We start from the raw sequence: 22,500 nt of genomic DNA, 5'->3' as shown, positions 1-22,500 counted from the left end.
GTGGGGCTATATGCATTCAGATCACAGATCCCTGTTGGTGCTGTTCGTAGCTTTTGGTGCTGAAACCACAGTGGACTCAGCAGGGTAGTCGGCTGCATGCAATTAAAGATATACTACATAATTAGGTCTGCGCTCAATGCAACCTGGAATACAAACAATGCTATTTGAAGCCTGTGAAAATAAGATGAAAATAAAACACCAAAGCGATGCTAATCAGGGTGACTAAGAGCCTTTTCCCATGTGATACTATATGGACACGATTGTGAGAACAGCTGCTCAGTAAGGACATAGCCGGGAACGCAGTAATTTAGCATGCAATTCCCACAATCCCAAGTGAGTCAGCCCGAGCTTCCCAGTGCACCTGGGGGGCGGAGCTAGCAGAGAACGTTCCGGATGGATTCAGAGAAGAAGGAGCTGGGGTGAATTTCTCAAAACCAAAGTTGCTTACTACATTAGCTAGTTTGTTGTTTTCAATGCATTTTCCCATTGGCAACTACCGAAGTTGCTAACAGGCTAACAACTTCTCTTTTGAGAAACTCACCCCTGGTGTGATGATGAGTCCAGGAAGTCCAGGGAAGCCGACAGACTGGTACAAAGGGGGTCAGTTGTCCCAGGCCCAGGGAGAGAGGAGGGCCCAGAATTAGGTCCTCATTAAATTGTATGTATTGGATGGGAGGGCCTTTCAGATTACTTTGTCGCAGGCCCAGTCAAAGCAGTCAGCTACCCTGGGGTGCATTTCTCAAAAGCGCAGTTGCTAACTATGGTAGCTACTTTGTTGGTTGCAATGCAATTTCCCATTGGCAACTACCCAAGTTGCTAACTGCTAACAACTACGCTTTTGAGAAATGCACCCCTGGTTGAGTCATAAAAAGTGGAAGGGAGTGTATGTGTGTGCTGTATGCTGATCAGAGGCTACATTGACTCCCGGCGGGAATACACGAGTGATACCATTCACCTCCTCCCTATGCTAGTATCATGCGATGCATATGAACCATCAGGCCTACTGGGAATAGCCGAGGATGCGTCACTAAGAGAGTGTGGGAGAGGAATACCGCTGTGACGAGAGTTGGTCTGTGATTGGTCGTAAGCAAAGCGTTCAAACGCAGCACCCCCTTGAAACTATAGTTACGTGACAAGAGATCCAGCAGCCATGCACGACACACCCACCCTGAGCAGCTGTGCACACGCAGTGATGCTCATGACAGTAAAAGTGATGCTGATGTCTTTGTATTCCGCACACTTGAGACAGCTCTATGCAAATGAGACAGCATAAATTGTGGAAGGTGGTGGAAATGTTATTGCACTGCTACTGTATATGAAGCATAAATGGTTATCCTTGAACGTTTTTGGTCTTGCTCAGGTTCATAACGCCTCAGAATTTACACATATATTTTTTCCGCTTTTGCCTTTATTTTGAGAGAGGACAGTGAAGACTATGACACAACGTTAGTGAGGAGAGAGAGACAGGGAAGGGTTGGCAAAGGACCTGAGCCGGAGTAGAACCCGGGTCAGAAAAGAAATTCATCAGCTTTACACTGCAATCATTGGTCAAACAACCTCACACCAAGAATCTCTAATGACTGTGTCACTTGCTGGTAAGAACTTTGCATTTAACACAGTAAGACACGCCCCCTGTTATAAATTAGCTGTTACCAAAATGGCAATGAGAAAGTTGTAATGCATTACTAAAACCGCTGCGCACTGTCAAAGTTGTATCGTACGATTGTAGCAAAGTTTTCTCCATGGTGGAACGACGTGCGTTGAGGGGCTATGTCTGAAATATCATTCTTTTTTTATTATTATTTATTTTTATTTTTTTTATGTTTATTTAATTNTTTATTATTTTATTTTATTATTATTTTTACCTTATGTTTTATCTTAATGTTTTAAATGTTTTTGACTCTAATTAACTTCCTTTCTTCCCTGCTTCCTTTCATTTACATTTGTTAACTTTTTGAAGCACATTGAGTTGCACCTGTGTATGAAATGTGCTATATAAATAAACTTGCCTTGACTTACCTTGCCTTGAAATAGAGGCTAAGGACAAGGACAGATATTTAATCCCTCCAGTCCATCCACCTGTCATGCGTGAAGGCTTCTCAAATAGCACCTCCTCCCGTTATTCCTCCATTTTACGAGTGGTCCCACTGTACCACCTCTTAACCTATAGGAGATCTCATCCCACATGATCTCTCCACTGCCAGCTACCATGCCAAGCACGCTTTACTGTATACCAAGCACTCAATGGCAAACTAGCAATATAGTGAACTAGAAATGTGCTCAGAGAGTACAGTCCTCCACCCTCTGGTGGACAGAAACACACACACACCGCAAATGCACAAATCTACGAACAAACACTCAAATCGGACGATCACATAACCTCCTTGGCAGTAGGGCTGGGAATCGATCCAAATTTCTTGGATCGATTCGATTCCGATACAGAAGGTCATGATCCAATTCGAACCACGATCCGATTCAATATTGATCTTTTGTATTACTCGGTTGTCACTTTAACCCATTTATGCCCAAAATTCTAAGACCTGCTATAAAAACCTAAATATCTCAACCTTTGATACCCACACAAACATGAAATACCTTGGTATGAGAGAAAGAAGTGGGAAACTTGGTATTAGAGAGAAAGGTCAGAAAACACTGGCACTATTTACTTGAACAAGCCGTGTGTATTTGTGCATGTAGTGTACATGAATGTGGAAGAAAGCTACAGGATGTGGTTGAGAAAATAGCACCTGTAATTAAAAAAGATCGATCCACAAAGTTGTGAATCGATATCACACTTTTCGAACGTGAATCGATATTGGATCGCGATTCGATTTTTTGAACCCAGCCCTACTTGGCAGAGGTAAAAATACTGTTCCATAGTAATACTGTTCTTTAACCCCATAAGACGCGGCTTATTAAATTTGATGTTACCAATATGGTAATGACCAAGTTGTGGTGCATTACTAAAGGGCCTGTGTTGTGTCATGTATTGTAGTGCTATGGTAGTTACATTTCAATGACTATTACAGCGTGCCACTGGAGGTACGGCGCGCATTAAGGGGCTACGGAGAGCAGTAAGAGAAGGGCGGGGTCTTACCTGGAGATGATTGGTCACTGGAGGCCACCAGAGTGGCGGGCGTCGGCCTTCTTCTTCTGATCTGTCCAATAGTAAAGAGAAAAGGCCCAGCAGTCAGTAAAGGCAAGGCACTATGTATCACTATGTATATAGCACTCACTACAGTTTTTACTCTAATTACATTTTGAAGAACATCACTCTGGTTAGCTCCCAGCTGTGTATATAGGACAGTTTTGATGTGGCTGGTGATGTGGCTGATAAGTCGCATTGGCTTTATATTTCATTATATTCAGTATTCAATTCAGAGTGTCACATTCTTACATTCCATTATCTCTCTCTCTCTCTCTCTCTCTCTCTCTCTCTCTCTCTCTCTCTCTCTCTCTCTCTCTCTCTCTCTCTCTCTTTTTCTCACGCACGCATGCACGGGTGGGCGCACGCACACACACAAACTGTGTCCAGACCAACAAACCCTATCCCTAACCTGTCAGAAAATAAATGCTTTTTCTTTTAGTTTTATCAGTTACAACAAAATGAGCAAAGAAACACTGTTGAATTGGTGAGGACACAAATTTGGTCCTGAAACGGACCTTTTGTCAGATTTTTGTATCATAATGGGATCTTTTGGAGCCCACATAGGAGCATAAACAGGCACACATACACGCGCACGCGCACACACACGCACATGCGCGCGCACACACACACACACACACACACACACACACACACACACACACACACAGACACACACACACACACACACACACACACACACACACACACACACACACACACACACACACACACACACACTTGTACAGCGATGGTGGAAGTTTGCCATGCGAGCCAACTAGTACATTGAAAGCAGCATGGAGTTCAGTGCCTTGCTCAAGGACACTTCGACTTTGTCAGGAGTATAGCTGGACTCCCACCAGTAACCTCCCGCTGCTGGTCAACTCCTTTCGCCTCTGAGTCATCGTTATCCCAAAGATAAAAGTGTTTTCTCTGTGCTCATTGACATCCTTCGAAAAGCCTGCATGAAAGCCTATGCGTTTGCCTTTGCAATTAGTTACAGCAAAAAGATGGCATGTTGTGTAACTCGTTGTGTGTTCTACTCCCAAAAAAGGAGGGACTAACGATATCTTTGCACAAGCATTATACTATTCTTTAATTTTGGGTACCTATACACCCTATAAACTATGCTAAATTGATCTTATCCATAGTCCTACAGTGGAGCACAGGAAAAGCTGTCGTGTCACCTTTGCCTAAATGTGTAAATGTGTGTGGTCCTGTTGAAAAACCTCCCTCCGTCAGCAGAAATGCAACGTCCCGGGAGAGTGTTATAAACGGCAGGGGGCAAGGTTGTTTCCTCTTAGGCTACCTGAAAGATGCTATCATAGCTATATTTTGCTAAAAGATTAGCCTGTGCATTTTTTCTGTCATTTTTTTGCAGCCAACAGCAAGTATGTCCTTGTTCTTTTTGTACATGCAAACCTTTTTCATATACAACATAAGCATTAAATGCCGTGTTAAAAAAAGATTACATCAGCAAGACCATAAATAATGACCCAATAGTGCAGTGGCCAGTTCATCACAGGCGGTGAACAACATAATAAGGACTAGAGTAAGCAGTAAACCAGCACTGGATCGAACAGAAATTGTTCATTGTGTCAGCAATGCCCCACCACACCACCTGCTATGCCACCCACTAGCATGCCGTCTGTTCTAAACAGAAAGAAAAGATTCACCAAAACAAATGTTTCCAAGTTGTCTTTGAAGATACTTTTTCATCCGGGTCACGTTATCTTTAGGAGAGTGGTTGTAAGCAACTGAACCTCTGTCTGGAGCAGGGAAAAAATGAGTCTCAACAACTTGTCCTCCAAAGAGCAAACGAGATAAAACTACTGGATACAGACGTGTCTGGCAGGTAAATACACAATAAGGAGTAACTGCAGCTGAAGCTGTTTCCCACTCCACTGTGCAGCTATACATTGGTTCTTACACATTTACAAACCATTTGATGTTTTCTTTATAATTAGTTCAGCAGTAAATGTTAATTAAGTGTTCACAAACCTTGGTAAATGTTAATTAAGTGTTAATAAAGCTTTTTTTAGGAGACGTTAATCTAAAGTGTTACCTGAGATGTCACTTCCAGGGATGCTACGGCTCTCCTATCTGATGTGTGACTAACATAGCACTTCTTACTCATAAGTCAAACATTTGTAAATGTTTTTTGATAATTAGCTCATTATCTGTTAAGTGTTTATATATATATTTTTCAAGGGACAGTTATTCTGAAGTGGTAGTATTTCCTCTCATTTCATTGCTGAGCTACATTCTTGATAGTAGACTATTGTAGGCAGGGCACAGTATAGGCTTGAGCTCAGGGGCGCATCTTGCCACCAGGCAAGGCAGGCAGCCGCTTGGGGCCCCCAAGCCCATAGATAGTGAATAACAGCCCACACTTTACTACAGTAGTGGCAATTTTGGATCAAATGTTCTTTCTTTTGCATTTTCGCTTGGGGCCCCACCTGACCCTAGAATCGCCTCTGCTTGAGCTGACTGTGCTCCTGAACTACGCTGGCACTAAGACACTGTGTGGCTCTGCTCTGCTCTGCTCTGCTGGCCTGGCTGTGCTTTGCTTTGCTGAGCTGGCTGAACCTCAGTCAGGGACACACACACAGCAACCCCCCCAATACCCCGCGAAATGAGCAGCAGCCAATAGACTTAGTCAGAACAGCACACGCACAGACACACAGACACGGACACAAACGCACACACAGACACACACACACACACACACACACACACACACACACACACACACACACACACACACACACACACACACACACACACACACACACACACACACACACACACACACACAAACACAGGCACGCAGACACATGCACGCGTCTACACACACACACACACAAACACACACATGCATGCATGCACGTACGCAAACAATCAGGCACACACGCTGTACTGGGTACATATATAGCCTCACCTCACATAACCTCAGCCAGTGTCAGTGTTGTCTTTTGGTGACAGTGATGATAGTACTCCACACTTTAATTTAAACAGCAAACAGTGATGTGATGTGATGTGATGTGATGTGATGTGACGTAACGTGACGTGACGTGACGTGACGTGACGTGACGTGATTTGTGCTTATTTGATCACTATTAGATATACACAGCTGAATATACAGTACATGACATTAACAGTGTTCCTGGTGGCACACTAAGATGCTTTACTTTACTATGACTGACAGTGTTTACACAATTGTGAAACACCCATGAATCTATCTCAAGCCTATTCAGTGTCCTTAACTGACTTTGTCAAACGTCACGGCCTGACTGCAAAAAGGCAAAGCTTTTGATGTGATTGCACTCTTGCGATTTCTTTACTCACCGAGTCAACAAATGAGGTGAGCAAGGGATTTAGACGGCCGAGAATGCTGGATTGGAATGCTGTTAAAAGCTGTTGCCCAGAATGAAAAGGCAGAAACAAACAAGACCTTCAACGGATCAATACCAGAATTTGGCAACAGACCAGAGTGTGTCCGTTAAAGCACAAGGCATTTACTGTAGATCAAAATCATTCTGTGGAATCGTTTCTGTGGAAGATCTCACTGGCTATCCAAGTCTATGCCTTTTACGTCTTAGAGGATGTTTGTGGTGAAAATGTGTGGTCCTACTAACCTTGTCTTGCCATACCCTTGAAGGGAAATATAAATTGACTGGATTGACTGGCTTCATGGGTGGCAATGCCAGGCTACAGTCCCAATACCCTGAGAACCTAACCTAACCTAAATCGTCTAAGAATCATTTCAGGTGCAATATTTCAATTGCATTGCCACCCTCATGGCATAGGGCAGTGGTTCCTAACCTTTTTCTTCAGGGACCCATATTTTTACCATTGTAAGCTTTGGTGACCGAATCGTGCGAGCACCCGCACGAGAGGGAGTCACATGATACTCTGTTTCCTGCGAAAACTCATTAGTTATCATTTTATTCCTCAATTTGTCTTCGGTCAAATATAGAATAAAAGTTTAATGTATGTTTAATGTATGTTTAATGTACTTACATTTAGTTGCTTCTATGCATAGGCTATATTAGTTTAAATGCTTTGGCATTTATTCAACGTGGGCTATATATGGTATTGAAATTAAACTCCTTAAAATCAAGAGGGCTTCACGACCCACTGTGGATCTTTGGCGACCCATAGGTTGGGTCCCGACCCATAGGTTGGGAACCACTGGCATGGGGCACACAAAGAACGTTTGTGAGGAATGGCTGGCCCTCTTTGTATGATAGCCAATTAGGATTCAAATCTGTGTAGGGTGACTAATGTAAAAAAAGCAAATCTCAGCTTGCTTGAAATTACACGTTGCCTTGAATGCCATGCTGGTGCCAAATATAGTCCCTCCGCTCATTTTCAGTTCAAGCGGCTGATTAACCCGGCTACTCTTCGGATTCATTCACCAAATGAAATGGAAAGCTTTCCTTGACCATCTGATTCAGACATAAAGTCAGCGTCCTTGAGCCTTTTATGGCCCATATTGGGAATATTGAAGTGAATGGTAAAGTTCTTCACCTGCATGTACCATCATTTTGTTGACAGCAAAAGAGTTGAGGCTGTCAACCAGTTTTTTTGCCACTAAAGTGAGAACATGGCTCTTTTGATTGCTCAATGCAATGCCCAGGGACCTTACTTCCCATCTCTTTCCATTTTCAATGACACATCTTTGATTCACCCACACAGCTTCAACCATTCAACCCACACGCACACGCATACATAACACGCATGTTCGCTCGCATGCATGCATGCAAGAACGTGCAAACTCACACACACACACGCACACGCACAAGTTGACAAGACAAATCTTCTTTAAATAAATACTGTTCGTGGACACTCACACACACACACGCATGCACGCACACACACAGAACAAAACCTGACAAGAGAGAGTGTTTAGTAACTAAATTCTGTGTGCATCACGGACGGTCTGAACCAACAAAGAGCAATGTTCTCCTCTGACTCTGAATCAGCATTTAACAAGGAGTTTTTCAGGAAGCAGAGAGTGTCCTGTGATGCTTTTGGCTGTCGTGATGAGGCTAATTGGCTGTTGAGAGAGAGCAGCAGGACTGGCTGCCTTTACAACTGGCAGAAACAGAGAGGGAGACAGACTGACTTCAACCAATTGGCAACTACAGAACATCTGCCCCGCGCCCACCTAACACCACTAACAAACACACAACACACACACACACACACACACACACACACACACACACACACACACACACACGCACACACACACGCACTCACACGCACTCACACTCATGCTCGTGCATGCTCACTCACACACACGCACGCACATGCTCATGCACGCTCTCACACACACACACACACACACACACACACACACACACACACACACACACACACACACACACACACACACACACACACACACACACACGTTGACCCCCCCACACACATACACACACACGCACGCACAGACACACACGCACGCACGCACGCACGCACGCACGCACGCACGCACGCACACACGCACACACACACACACACACACACACACACACACACACACACACACACACACACACACAGACACACACTCAGACACAGAGACCTTGCCCTCTCATTGACTCTGTGTGTAATGAGGCTCTCCTCCAGACTGATGCAACTGTCCTACTTTACAGTAACCCTGAAGCACCAGACGGGTCAAGCCCACTTCCTGACAAGGAGAGCCAACCAGGCAACCAGGGCCACTGGCAGCTTTCGCCGCCGGGCATGGGGTGAAGTCAGGGCCGGATTAATGCACAGGCTAGATATGGCCACCTGCTGGGGCCCCCCTGATTGCCCAAAAGTGAAAAATAGCAGAATTGGGACAAGATGCAATATTGAAACAATGTAGCCATCGTGTTGAGAATAGTTGGTAGACATGTTATCCTGAATTTTTAGCTTGTAATTATGACACTGTCTACATACATTTTTCACGAAATTTGCCTTCTGGGGGGCCCCATAGTAACCTGTAGCCTAGGGGCCCCGGGCCATCTTAATCCGGCCCTGGGTGAAGTCTTCTGAAGGGCCTCCTTGGCCAATACATGCAATGTAATGAGGACCCAAATCTGGGCCTCCCCCTCTCCCTGTGCCTGGGACAACTAACCCCTTTGTATCAAACTAAGTAGGCCTACATGAAAGTCCTTGAGCAAAACCCTTCAGTTGTCCAGGTGCAGGTGTAAGGCAGGAACGAACCAAATAATAAAGAGAAAAATGAACAGCATCCAGTGTGTGGTGTTTCATGAACTTTTCATATGAAACCCCTTTTTGTATTTCTTTGTCAGATTCCCTACTGACAACAACAACAGCAACACAATTGCCATAGCAAAACAAACAAGCCAACAACACTTCCTGACAGAGACACAGAGAAAAGAATCCTTACTCATCCCTTCCCTGGTGGAGTAGTGAGAAAATGTATATGGGTTCACATTTGCATGGAAATTGCTTTTGCATACAGTGCACAATTAACCTGAACTTGAACTGTTTCCATTTTATAGCAAGGGTAGAAACAGAGCGCTGCTTATCGTGGCATACAGTACTGTAGACCTTCAAGTGTCTTCAGGATCAAGCGGTACACCTTGTTTACTTTTGAACATATGTTGCCTTGAGGCGAGGGGTCTTCTTTGTGCTGTAAAATAGATTGCACTGATTACGCTCTGTGCATCATTGTCCTCCTTCCTTTGTTCTTGGACATGCTTTATCAAGTCAAGTAGGTTTTATTGTCAATTTCTTTACATGCACTGGTCATACAAAAGAATTTGAAATTACATTTCTTGCTTTCCCATACAGACATAGACTAAATCTATGTAAGGACATAGACAGTATAGACATAGACAGTACTTATACATGGACTTAAGACAGTATGGACATAGACAGTGCTCATACAGACATTTAAAGTGCAAGACTGGACAACAGAAGACTTGTAGAGGACATACATTAAGAGGTATTGTTGTGCTTTTGTGCTTTTCCTAAAAAGTCCTTTATAGCGTTCTGACATGGTAATAGTAGCATTTTGAAGAAAAATAAATATTAAAAAGGTCTGTCAAGTACACCAGCAGCAGTGTGTGTGTGTGTGTGTGTGTGTGTGTGTGTGTGTGTGTGTGTGTGTGTGTGTGTGTGTGTGTGTGTGTGTGTGTGTGTGTGTGTGTGTGTGTGTGTGTGTGTGTGTGTGTGTGTGTGTGTGTGTGTGTGTGTGTGTGTATGTGTGTATATGTATGTATATGCCCCGGAAAAGGCTCTCCAGGACACCAAACAGATTTTCAGTACCAACTGCCCCTGATACATGGCCTCTAGGCAATTGCTTTTGTTCTTTGTTTTGTTTGTTTGCTTGTTTATGTGGAAGATGCCAGGCAATGTCTTACTAGATTAGACATACTGTACACACACACGCACGCACGCATGCACGCCACGCCATACACACGCACGCACGCACGCACACACGCACGCACGCACGCACGCATACACACACACACACACACACACACACACGCACACGCACATACACACACACACTGAGAGTTGCATTGTCATTGCTATTGCTGACAGAGATTTGTACATCACATGTAGTAATATGGATTGACATGGTTAGTTCTGAGCTGAGAAATGGAAGCACACAGACACAGACACAGACACAGACACAGACACACACACACACGCACATACACACACACACGCGCGCGCGCACGCGCGCACACACACACACACATACACACACAGACAGGCATGCGCACGCACGCACGCACGCACGCACACGCACACACACACAGACACACACACACACACACACACACACACACACACACACACACACACACACACACACACACACACACACACACACACACACACACACACACACACACACACACACACACACACACACACACACACACACACAGGCACTCCAGCCTCCAAAGCTTTGTCTTTGTAAGATCAGGGCTTCTTTCTTGCCCACTTGGATGGGAATGCACTGCTGGTGCTGCAGTCTACACAGCAACACAAAGACAGCTACTGCAGCCCCCATTCACCAGCTACTACAAGACTATAACAGTCTGCTGAAAGGAAAACCTCCATTTGAATTTCATCGTGCCCCCTCCAGAGACCGCAGCTTAGTGCGCCGAGCGAGCGTCACTCGGTATGAAAGGTTACTGGCGTGCAGTGCTGAGAAATGAAAAGATGACTACTGTACTGCTACTACTACGTCGCTAAGCTTGAGAGAATTTATTCATATCTCCACAAAATTCCTTCATTACAACCTTACAAGCCTTTGAAAATCAGGGGGAGGAAGGGGGTGGTTCAGTGTAGGTTTTTTTGAACTGGGGCTATTGAACGGCAACCATGAAAATATCTTGCTTTTGAACTAGAAGTGGAAAAGAAAAAAAAATCGAGATGAAAGACAAAAGTCTCTCCAACGCTCCTGCAGTGAAGATACTTTGCCCCTTTTTCAAAGCCTCCATCTGCTTTACTTCAGCTCTGAGTGCCACGAGAGAGAGAGAGAGAGAGAGAGAGAGAGAGAGAGAGAGAGAGAGAGAGAGAGAGACAGACAGACAGACATACAGACAGACAGACAGACAGACAGACAGACAGACAGACAGACAGACAGAGAGAGAGACAGACAGACAGACAGAGAGAGAGAGAGGCAGAGACAGAGATTGTTTTGGAGAGCGTTAGTTTCATTCTGCTCATTTTTGCCTTTGTGAAACAGTATGATGCAGAAAACCAATGAGGAGCAGAAGCATAACGATTCTGGGGTGAATTTCTCGAAACCAAAGTTGCTTACTACATTAGCTACTTCGTTGCTTTCAATGCATTTTCCCATTGGCAACTACCGAAGTTGCTAAAAGGCTAACAACTTCCCTTTTGAGAAACTCACCCCTGGGTAGGCTACCAGTGGATGTTGCAGAGTCACAGTACTGTAGGCTACAGAGTGTGCAATGCAGAGAGAAACTTTTCTTTTTTTCTCCATAAATGCAGTTATCCCAGTACTGTACCAAGACAGCTGACCCCAGGCTTTATTTCCCACAAGCATGGCGATCATTTTCAGTTCTGCTTGGCTGCCTAAAGGGGCAGTGAGTCCTGTCTACTCTCTATGCCCATGCTGTTCATACCGTACAGCAGTGTTTCCCAACCAGGGGTACGTGTACCACTAGGGGTACGAGAGCACACCTCAGGGGGTACGTGGAGAAATGTAATTTTAACAAATGCATGGCGCATAGTCACACATTAGAAAATAGAATAGAAAAAGGGATGTAAAACATGAGTTAGGGGGTATTCTTCATATGACAACATGGTTTAGGTGGTACGCAGGACAAAAAAGGTTGAGAAACACTGCCGTACAGTACTGTACCGTATGAGGGAAATGCTATTCTTTCAGCAATATAATGTCGTGTCTCAGCTCACAGATTCTGGCCATGAAAGCAGATGATGCAGACGAAGGGCAGGGTATCTACAATCAGCGAATTGTAATAAGATGATAATAATAATAGTAGTAGTAATAGTAATAAGGGAGTTATAAACTAAAACTTTACTATAATAATAATAATGATAAAAATAATAATAATAATAATAGTTATAATTGTGCCAATTTCAGCTGTTGTACATAGGCTACTGAGTACTTCACTGGCTAACAATAGTGTTTCAGGATTACTGAGAGTGAGAAAACAGCTCTTCTACTGTTTCTATAATCATTATAATTTAGGATGTGTCAACATCTATGAATAAATCATTGTATTGAATGTATTAAACAAAACTCATGCCTATGCATTGTGTGTGCGCATATATTTTGCATAGCTTCCATCTGCAAATTGTACAGAAGAATTAGATAGCGCACTGCAGTGCATCAAATTTATAAATATTCTGAGTGTGCAAAAACACAAGTCAGAAACTTATGTGTGCCTACGGCAGATAGTGCACACTTGTCCTGTGGGAATAATAACTAGGAGTGCTTTTTCCTCCCCCTCCTTTTCCCCGTTAATCTTTGCAGGTCAGGTGTACAGGCTGCACGTCAGGGGAAGAAGTCTAACTGGGCTGCAGAGACACCTACTGTATGGCCAGAGAGAGTAGAGAGAGAGAGGTTCCATTGGCCCATTGTTTCCGGGTTCTACTGTCGCAAGGGGGAGGGGGGGATCCCCCTTTAGGCAGACCTAAGGACTGTTCTATTCATTCTAGGAGCATTATGACACGCCCCTTTAGGCAGACCGGAACCTGGTCATGTTAGGTGCCCATAGAAACCTATTATGTTGGCATATCTCTATATACTTAAAGAATCTCTGGTATGGCCTTGGCCAGGCCCAGGACAAAGTCATCTGAAAGGGCCCCCCACCCCAAGACAATGGATTGAAGATCCAGCTATGAGCCCCTGGCTATGGTAGAAACGAGAAAAGTCACTGTCCTTCCAGTCGGCTAACTGGACATTGAGTCGTCATGTGATTCCAAATGGAAAATGTCTTTATTTCCTCCTTTGTCAGTTGCCTGAATTTGTGGGCGTAAAGCGGATATGCTGACTTACTGCTGCCTGCCACCCAAACTGCTGTGCGCCACCTCCCTCTCAACGGGGAACTTAAAAACGAACATGGCTGCCACTCGACCTACTACCTTAAAATGGTCTTTATTCTGACACTTATTTACTTAGATACTGAGAACATAAGTGAGAAATCAACATTGTAGTAGCCTACCTAAATAAGATGTCGCTAGATCTATTTATAGCCTATTTGACGATTCCGTCGTCTGTCTGTCTCTCACCACTCAACTAGCCCACATAAGATAAGCGCTAACGTGACGAACGTAACTCCCGCCATAGAATTGGCATATCATCAAATGCGTACTGTACCAATGTCGCAGGGAAGCTCTGTTGTAAGTGCCGTTCATAGCCAACGTCTTATCAGAAACCTTCCCGACAGAAGTCGTATCTGTTCAAACACCTGTGTATACCCCCTTAAAGGGACAGTTTGGTCAATTTCAACATGCAGTTGTATTGCTCACGCTACCCTTGACTTGTCAGTACCTGGTGATGCCACATTTTTCGGCTCAGCCCTTTCCGAGATATGAGCAATTCTAATGGGGGCAGCGTTTGTTTACGTTTTTAAAAAATGAAACATAAGCCAACTCCAAATATTTTCCCAAAATGTACTGCTGTTTGCTAGTTGTCTGCTGATGTTTTATAACCTTTTGGATGTTTTTGGGAATAAATAAAAATGTTTTTTTGAAATGTAAACAAAGAGCTGCCCCCATTACAATGACCAGGATCTCGGAAACGGCTGAAGAAGAAAGAAAAAAAATCTCAGGCACTGACAAGTCCAGGGTAGTGTGAGCATTACAACTGCATGTTGAAATTGACCAAACTGTCCCTTTAAGACGCGGCTTTATACATTTGTTGTTACCAGTATGGTAATGACCAAGTCGTGGTGCATTACTAAAGGGCCTGTGTAGTGTCATAGTATTGTAGTGCTATGGTAGTTACATTTCAATGACTATTACAGCGTGCCACTGGAGGTACGGCGCGCATTAAGGGGCTACGTAGTAGAGAGGGAGTCATAGAGCCACTGCCTTTCATTTGGAATTCAGTCCCTGTCTCTCCTGACTGGGCCTGGGACAACTGACCGCTCGGCTTCCCTGCTTTGGCTGGGCCCACAGTGGTGCACTGATGGAGATTAGTGTGGAGCCCAGGGTGGAGCCACACTATCAGGCTGGGCCACTATACCACTATGCCATGCTGCTGCTGCTGCTGCTGAGGTCCTGTCCACACCCTGGGTGGCTTGTCACACACACACGCACGTAACACATGCACGCACGCATGCATACTGGCACACACACACGCACGCACGCACGCACGCACGCGCGCACGCACGCAGGCGGCCAGACACACACACACACACACACACACACACACACACACACACACACACACACACACACACACACACTGTCACACATGAGGGTGCGCGATCACACACACACACACACACCCTGTCACACTTGCGAGCACACACATACGAGCGTACACATACTGTCATACATGTGCACACACACATGCGTACGCGCGCACACACGCACACACACATGCACATTGTCATATACGGTACACATATGTGCACACACACACACACACACACACACACACACACACACACACACACACACACACACACACACACACACGCACACGCACACATACACACACACACACACAAGTAATCATAACACACATACCACACCCACACACACACACACACACACACACACACACACACACACACACACACACACACACACACACACACACACTCCCCGGGAGTGCAGCAGGGTGATGATGATGAATGGGCCAAGACAAGACACCATAGTGGACCTCTGTCTCTGTCTACAGTAGCAGCCGACTGGCAGCAACACATGCTGTAAACACCTAAGGTGTGTGAGTGGTGTCCAATCGCTTCAGTGCACACACAAACAGTCACACTCACACACAGAGACAAACCTGGACACACACGTCCAGACAACCAGGCACACAGGCACTGGCACACATGGATACAAGGACAAGGACACACACACACACACACACATAAACACACACACAACACACACACACATAAACACACACACATGCGCGCACACACAAGCACGGCGGCACGCACACTCACACACGCACGCACGCACACATTCACACACACCTACAAAAACACTTCCCCACACAAAATCCCACAAGCACAAACATGGAGTACAAATCCATAGCCAACAAGCAGTTCTGGCAGAGGACCAGAGCCCCTCTACAGCCCCTCTACAGTGCCCTCTCCGCCTGGTTGGTCAAGCAGATTGGGGCTCAGTGGAGCTCCTGTAAGACTCCTTACTGACAGGGACGCATCATGGCCTCATGGGCCCCTAGGCCAGACAACAAGAAAGGCCCCCCCTTCCATGAGCCTTGTTAGTTTACAAAAACCAGGGCTTTAGGCTAGATGTTAGACCTTATATTGTTTCAGGGTTTTGGCCCGCAAGAAAAATGGAAAATATTTAAATTTAGATTTTTAGATTTAAACACACTATGAGAATGGACATGTACAGGCTTGAGCTTCAGGGCCCCCTTGAATCTTGTGGCCCTGGGTCTGGGCCCAATAGGACCGGCCACCAATTCATCCTTACTTACTAGAGCCATGCACCAGATTGCTACTGGTCAGTCAGACCAGACAGACATGGAGGAGACAGGCCAACATGGAGAGAATGCTCCAGCCTCTGCTGTGTGAGAGAGAGAGAGAGAGAGAGAGAGAGAGAGAGAGAGAGAGAGAGAGAGAGAGAGAGAGAGAGAGAGAGAGAGAGAGAGATAGAGAGAGAGAGAGAACAGACAGACAGGCAGGCAGGATAGGCAGAGAGAGAGACAGAGTGAGGAAAAAAGAAAAGGACAAAGGTAAGGATCAAAAAAGGAGAGAGAGAGAGAGAGAGAGAGAGAGAGAGAGAGAGAGAGAGAGAGAGAGAGAGAGAGAGAGAGAGAGAGAGAGAGAGAGAGAGAGAGAGAGCAGCATGCAGCACCCAGCTAGCTAGCAAACCTGCAGAGAGCAGTTTGATCTCTTTTACAGTTCCATGCAGAGTCTTCCCCCGTTCTGCTCTCTGCTTCAAAAACAAAATATGTTCCAAAATAATATTCTACAACTAGGCACAGACACTATTTAACAAAAATGCAATCCGACAAAGTGCTGAAGATAACCAAAGTAACAACACCGACCCACTAGGGAAATGGCGATCGATTAAGGCTATTTACGTAATACTTTGAGAAAAAGAAATGTGCACACCAACAGTCTCCACTTTGTCTTGGCTCACTAATTAAACGCTGATAAAGTGTTCATTTCCATTCCAGCCCGGTCTTCTAATCACACCATTGTTGAGCGTGTGCAAGCCAGCTGATTTTGCATCCCATCCTCTAGACAGATCAATCACCTCAGCTTCACACCCAGAGAGCAGTTTTTCTCTTCACATGATTACACACCCCTCTCTCATTCCTTTTCAGTGTCTGGGGAGCTGCACTGATACTGTCTGCGTGATATTACAACAATTTCTCTGCAGCAATGTAAAAAGAGGGGAGTTTGCTTTTCATCATTCACCATTTCCCGCTGTCATGTTGAAGAGCTTGTGATATTACACAGTATCTGGGACTATACAGCAAGCTTCTTCTGGAGGAGAATAATTAGGACATACAGTAAACAGCAGCTAAAGCTCCAGCAGAGAAATAAAAAAGATCAGAGATTTCTACTGTAGTAGTAGTGGCTGGTTGCGCTGCCTGGAACACTTTCTACAGTAGCCAGTATTGCAGATGCTGTATTTTAATGACTAGCAGGAGCACGCTGGCAGTCGGTGTGCTTTTTTTTACTCCCTCCCTTTCTCAGCATATCTCAGCACAGCATCGCATGGAGTCAGCATCCTCAGCTTTGCGTAAGGGGTTCTGCTCGTGACGCTGAGGAACGGTGGGAGAGGATGCAAGAGAGAAAGAGAGAGAGAGAGTGAGAGAGAAGGAGAGGGAGAGAGGGAGAGAGGGAAAGATGGTAGGTAAACACCATCTAGGTGGTGCTAAAGCCCTTTTGCCCTTTTTTAAGTTCCCTTTTTTTTGTCACAATGTACTACGGTCCATGTTGATATGATCATCTACAAGTGCTTGACAATCAAAACTATGCCACAATAATGCCCAGATTGATATAATGCATCACCTCTAGTCTAGGGCAGCTGGGAGTTCTACATGCCCCCTGTCTCTCAAGCACCAGCCCCTCAAAATGTCTTTGCACGCCCCTGGAGAGATGTAAGTGACATGTAAGGTGAGAATTGGAAAAAAAAACGAAGTTGGTGCAAGGGAAGTCTGCTTCTGACACTGAGAAATGGTGCATAATTTAAAAAAAAAGGAATTGCAAGGGAGAGGGAAGGGGAGGGGGGGGGGAGAGAAGGGAAAAGGAGAGATGGAGGAAAGGGAAGATGAGAATTTGAGATGAAAAGATTAATATAAATACTGTAGGGTATACAGTAGGAGAGGAGAGTGGAAAGAGTGTAAAACACAGAGAAAGTGAGAGAGAGAAGAGGACGAGAATGATAGAGTGAGAAAGAGGAGTGGGAGAACAATATTGGCATACTATGACAGATGAAATGTAGGGAGAAAGAAAGAGCAAGAGAGAGAACGATGGAATGAAGGTAAAGAAAAAGGATGAGAGGAAGAGGCAAAGAGGGAGAACTGCACAGAAACAGGAACAGAGATAGAGAAAGAGAGAACGCGAGAGAGAAAAGAGAAAAGAGAGAGAGAGAGAGGGTCCCCCAGAGGCGATGTCTGTGTGCTTATTTACGGAAGGATCAATGGCTCTCCTCCAGCAGCATTGGGTTTCTCTGCCCCCAGTCCCAGGGTCACTAACACACTTATCCTGCCCCAGTCCCAGGGTCACTAACACACTTATCCTGCCCCATTGGTCTCACCTCATCCCTGGGCTTCCCTCACACACACGCACGTATGCACACACACCGCACACACACACACAGACACGCACGCGCACACAGGTACGCACGGCACACACACGCACGGCACACACACGCACGCACGCACGCACACACACTATCGCATGTACGCACGTACGCACGTACACACACACACACACACACACACACACACACACACACACACACACACACACACACACACACACACACACACACACACACACACACACACACACTCACACACACTTGCAAAATCCATCATCAGCTAAATCATGTCCAACACGATTTACATTTGAAACATTTTTTTTAAATCTTTTTTTTCCATACAGAAAAACATTCCTCCTGATCTGATCCATCCAAGCGGAAGGGAAAGGAAAAGAGCTTCGGCCTGATAAATGTTTCCTTTTAAAGCCTCCGATGAATTATAAATACACGACTCAAGTCATATTTTATTCATCTAAATTCTCTCAATCAGAAGTTCCTTTTTCCAAGACTCCATTGAAAGAATACCTAGAGCAGGCCAAGTAAATGAAGGATGAATCACCGCACACTGGTATCTTTGCTGGTAGTTTATTAGGTGAACAACGCGTTTCGCTGTTGCTTCATCAGGTTCAACCTGATGAAGCAACAGCGAAACGCATTGTTCACCTAATAAACTACCAGCAAAGATACCAGTGTGCTGTGATTCATTCTTAATTTACTTGGATTACTCTTACTGCACATCACCAGCACCTGAACAGTGGTTGTGCACAGGGACGTTACTTTGAGTAATACCTAGAGCAGGGTTCCCCAACCTGTTTAGTCTAGCCTATTCCATAAGACTTTTTGTCATGCCATCAGTACCTCCAGTCCTCACTATCTTTTCATCCATCCAAATGTCACTATGCTCCATACATTTATTTTTTCTTTTATTTATTTTTCTGCGTACCCCCGGCTGTGTGGTTGCGTCCCCCTACACATAGCCCTAGTTTGGAAACACTGGTCTAGACTAGTTCAGTTGCATGGGATTTTCAACAGAATTATTTTACATTACATTATTAGGCCTCTACATTACATTGCACTTAGCTGACACTTTCATTTATTCAAAGCGACTTACAGTTATTATTTCTCAGGGTATTGGTTACAGTCCCTGGAGCAATGTGGGGTTAGGTGCCTTGCTCAAGGGCACTTCAGCCATGGATGGAGATGTGGGGAGAGGTCAGGGGGGATTCAAACCTGCGACCCCTAGATTGAAAGACCAATTCTCTTCAGTTCTGATTTGTGATGCTGTACTGCACACAGTGCATTTTGCAGTGTCAATTCAAGGCTAAAAGAGTAGGACCAACTAGTGGAGAGTGTTACATTTTCCAGTCTACATTGAACCAATGCTGAAAAAATGTACTGTGCACCTTGTGACTTTTGGGATGAATAATGGGGTACTATAAAAAGGCCCAGGCACTTTTTAGTTACCCACTCTAAATTGTGAGCCAATCTCTGAGAAAACATTAAAGGGACACTGTGTGAGATTTTTAGTTGTTTATTTCCAGAATTCATGCAGCCCATTCACTAATGTTACCTTTTTCATGAATACTTACCACCACCATCAAATTCCAAGTATTCATTATGACTGGAAAAATTGCACTTTTGGAAAATGACTCTACTTGGACCGTACTAGAAAATATTTGTTTATTACTTAGTAAACTTTCATGTTAAGATCAAATTTGGCAATAGGCAGCCCAGTTTCAATGAGCAGCATAGTTGCAGTACCTTTTTTGACCATTTCCTGCACAGTGTCCCTTTAAAAAACGACAGCTTCATCCCCTGAGAACAGTCCGCCCAGTGGGCAATATCTTGTGTGCCAGATGACCAGTCCAGGCCTGCCCTACCGTGTGCTGTACCTGTGTGTGACACCTGTGCAGTGTTAATTCAACCTTTAGAGAGCAGTACCAAGTAGAAGAGAGTGTTGAATTTCACTCTCTACTGTAAGTATTGAATCAACACTGCTAAATCTACGGTGTACTCTACTGTGTTCTGTACCTGCCTGACACCTGTGCAGACAAAGCGGGCACAATGAGCCAACAAATAAGCTCTCTCTCCCCCCCCGCCACCACCAGGGGCACTGATAGCTTTTACCGGGCCTGGGACAAAATAATTTGTAAGCCCCCCCCCCATCCCCAATACATATCATAATGACAACCCAATTCTGGGACCCCCATATCTCACTGGGCCCGGGACAACCCACCCCTTTGTCGCCCCCTGCTGGCTACCCTGGTGATCGCGGCTGCTGCCTGCTGCTGATCCACATACTCCAGAGGATTACTTGGCTGCTGTCTGGGCAACCTCGGGGGCATCAACAACAATGCAGCACACACACACACAGCTGAGCTACGTGTAGAGCGACACAGCTACAGTGCAGATGGGGTGTCAGTGTCATGGCCATCATGATCCCTTATGTCTGTGTGTGTGTGTGTGTGTGTGTGTGTGTGTGTGTGTGTGTGTGTGTGTGTGTGTGTGTGTGTGTGTGTGTGTGTGTGTGTGTGTGTGTACTTGTGTGTGTGTGCGCGCTTGCATGCGTGCGTGCGTATGTATGTGTGTATGTGTGTGCCAATGTGTGCCTGCCTGGTCTGTGTGAGAGTGTGCGTGAGCTCCTGCATGTGTGTGCATGTGAGCATAATATGCGCGTGTGAAGTGATCGCTCATATCGTTATCCACTTGAATGGTGGCACCAGCAGATACTATGTAAGATGCTTCACACCATGACTCATACAGTATACTGCTAGAATACCTACCATGCCACAGGCTCTTCAATCTCTCTTATCTGTGCCCTTTCCCTACTACTACTACTACTCTCTCTCTCTCTCTCTCTCTCTCTCTCTCTCTCTCTCTCTCTCTCTCTCTCTCTCTCTCTCTTTTGCTTTTTTGATCCTTACCTTTTTCTTTCTCTGTCACTCTCTCCCTGTCGTTTTGTGTGTGTGTGTGTGTTTCTCTCTCTCTCTCACACACACACACACACACACACACACACACACACACACACACACACACACACACACATACACAGCCCAGCACAGCGCGCACGCACACACACACACACACACACACACACACACACACACACACACACACACACACACACACACACACACACACACACACACACACACACACACACACACACACACACACACACACACACACACAGCCCAGCGCAGCACGCGTGTAGCTCACCTGTTCTGCTGCCTCGGGGTCCAGGTGAGAGTCCAAGAGTGGGACGGTGAACTGGATCTTGCGCGGGCTGCCGGTCTCCATGTTACAACGCCAGGAGATGGATGGATAGAGAGAGTATGGGGAGAAAAAAGAGACAGGAGAGGGAGGGAAAGAGTAGAGGACAAGCTAGAGAGGATGAGGTGAAAGAGAGGGGAGGGAGTTGAACTCCTTTTGCCGGTGAAGCAGCTGCAGTATAAGTCTGTTCCACTATTTCTTTTTCTTTCTTTTTCTCTCGTTCTTTATATTGATCTTTATCCCTAATTCCAAGCTTTTTTGTTTGCCAATCCAGGCTTTTTCGTATCCCAGTGAATTCTTCAGTTATTCCCCTTTGTGAAATTCTGACGGTTCTTCCTCAGTCCTCCTCTGTGTGTGGTGGTGTGTGTGTGTGTCTGGGTCTGACTCCCGATCTCCCGTCAGTGCACTGGCAAGGACATTCAGCTAGCTCCTGTTCAGTCTCCGTCTCTCTCTCTCTCTCTCTCTCTCTCTCTCTCTCTCTGTCTCTCCGACATCCTCTCTCCCTCTCTCATTCTCCTTCACCCACCCACCTCCCTCCCTCTCCCTTTCTCCCTCTTTCTCTCATTCGCTGGTTCTGCCCCCTCTTTCTGGCTAGGCTCCTCCCTATCATTTTCCCT

The 22,500-nt window shown here is 45.3% G+C and overlaps 1 protein-coding gene across 1 annotated transcript in view; it reads right to left on the bottom strand.

Moving 5' to 3' along the window:
• LOC134463085 (protein phosphatase 1 regulatory subunit 1A-like) overlaps positions 1 to 21,910 on the bottom strand; it is a 45,914-nt gene extending 24,004 nt beyond the window's left edge. Inside the window, exons 1-2 of the mRNA XM_063216326.1 lie at positions 21,830 to 21,910; positions 3,098 to 3,158 (exon numbers count right to left, since the gene is read on the bottom strand). Coding sequence (XP_063072396.1) covers positions 3,098 to 3,158; positions 21,830 to 21,910 — 142 coding nt within the window. The remainder of the gene's footprint in view (positions 1 to 3,097; positions 3,159 to 21,829) is intronic.
• Positions 21,911 to 22,500: the final 590 nt, after the last annotated feature.

The sequence above is a fragment of the Engraulis encrasicolus genome, chromosome 14 (assembly GCF_034702125.1).
Source record: "Engraulis encrasicolus isolate BLACKSEA-1 chromosome 14, IST_EnEncr_1.0, whole genome shotgun sequence".
In the NCBI taxonomy this organism is placed as follows: domain Eukaryota; kingdom Metazoa; phylum Chordata; class Actinopteri; order Clupeiformes; family Engraulidae; genus Engraulis; species Engraulis encrasicolus.
Note: the sequence above shows the minus strand (reverse complement) of the source record. Positions and strands in the feature narration are given on the sequence as shown.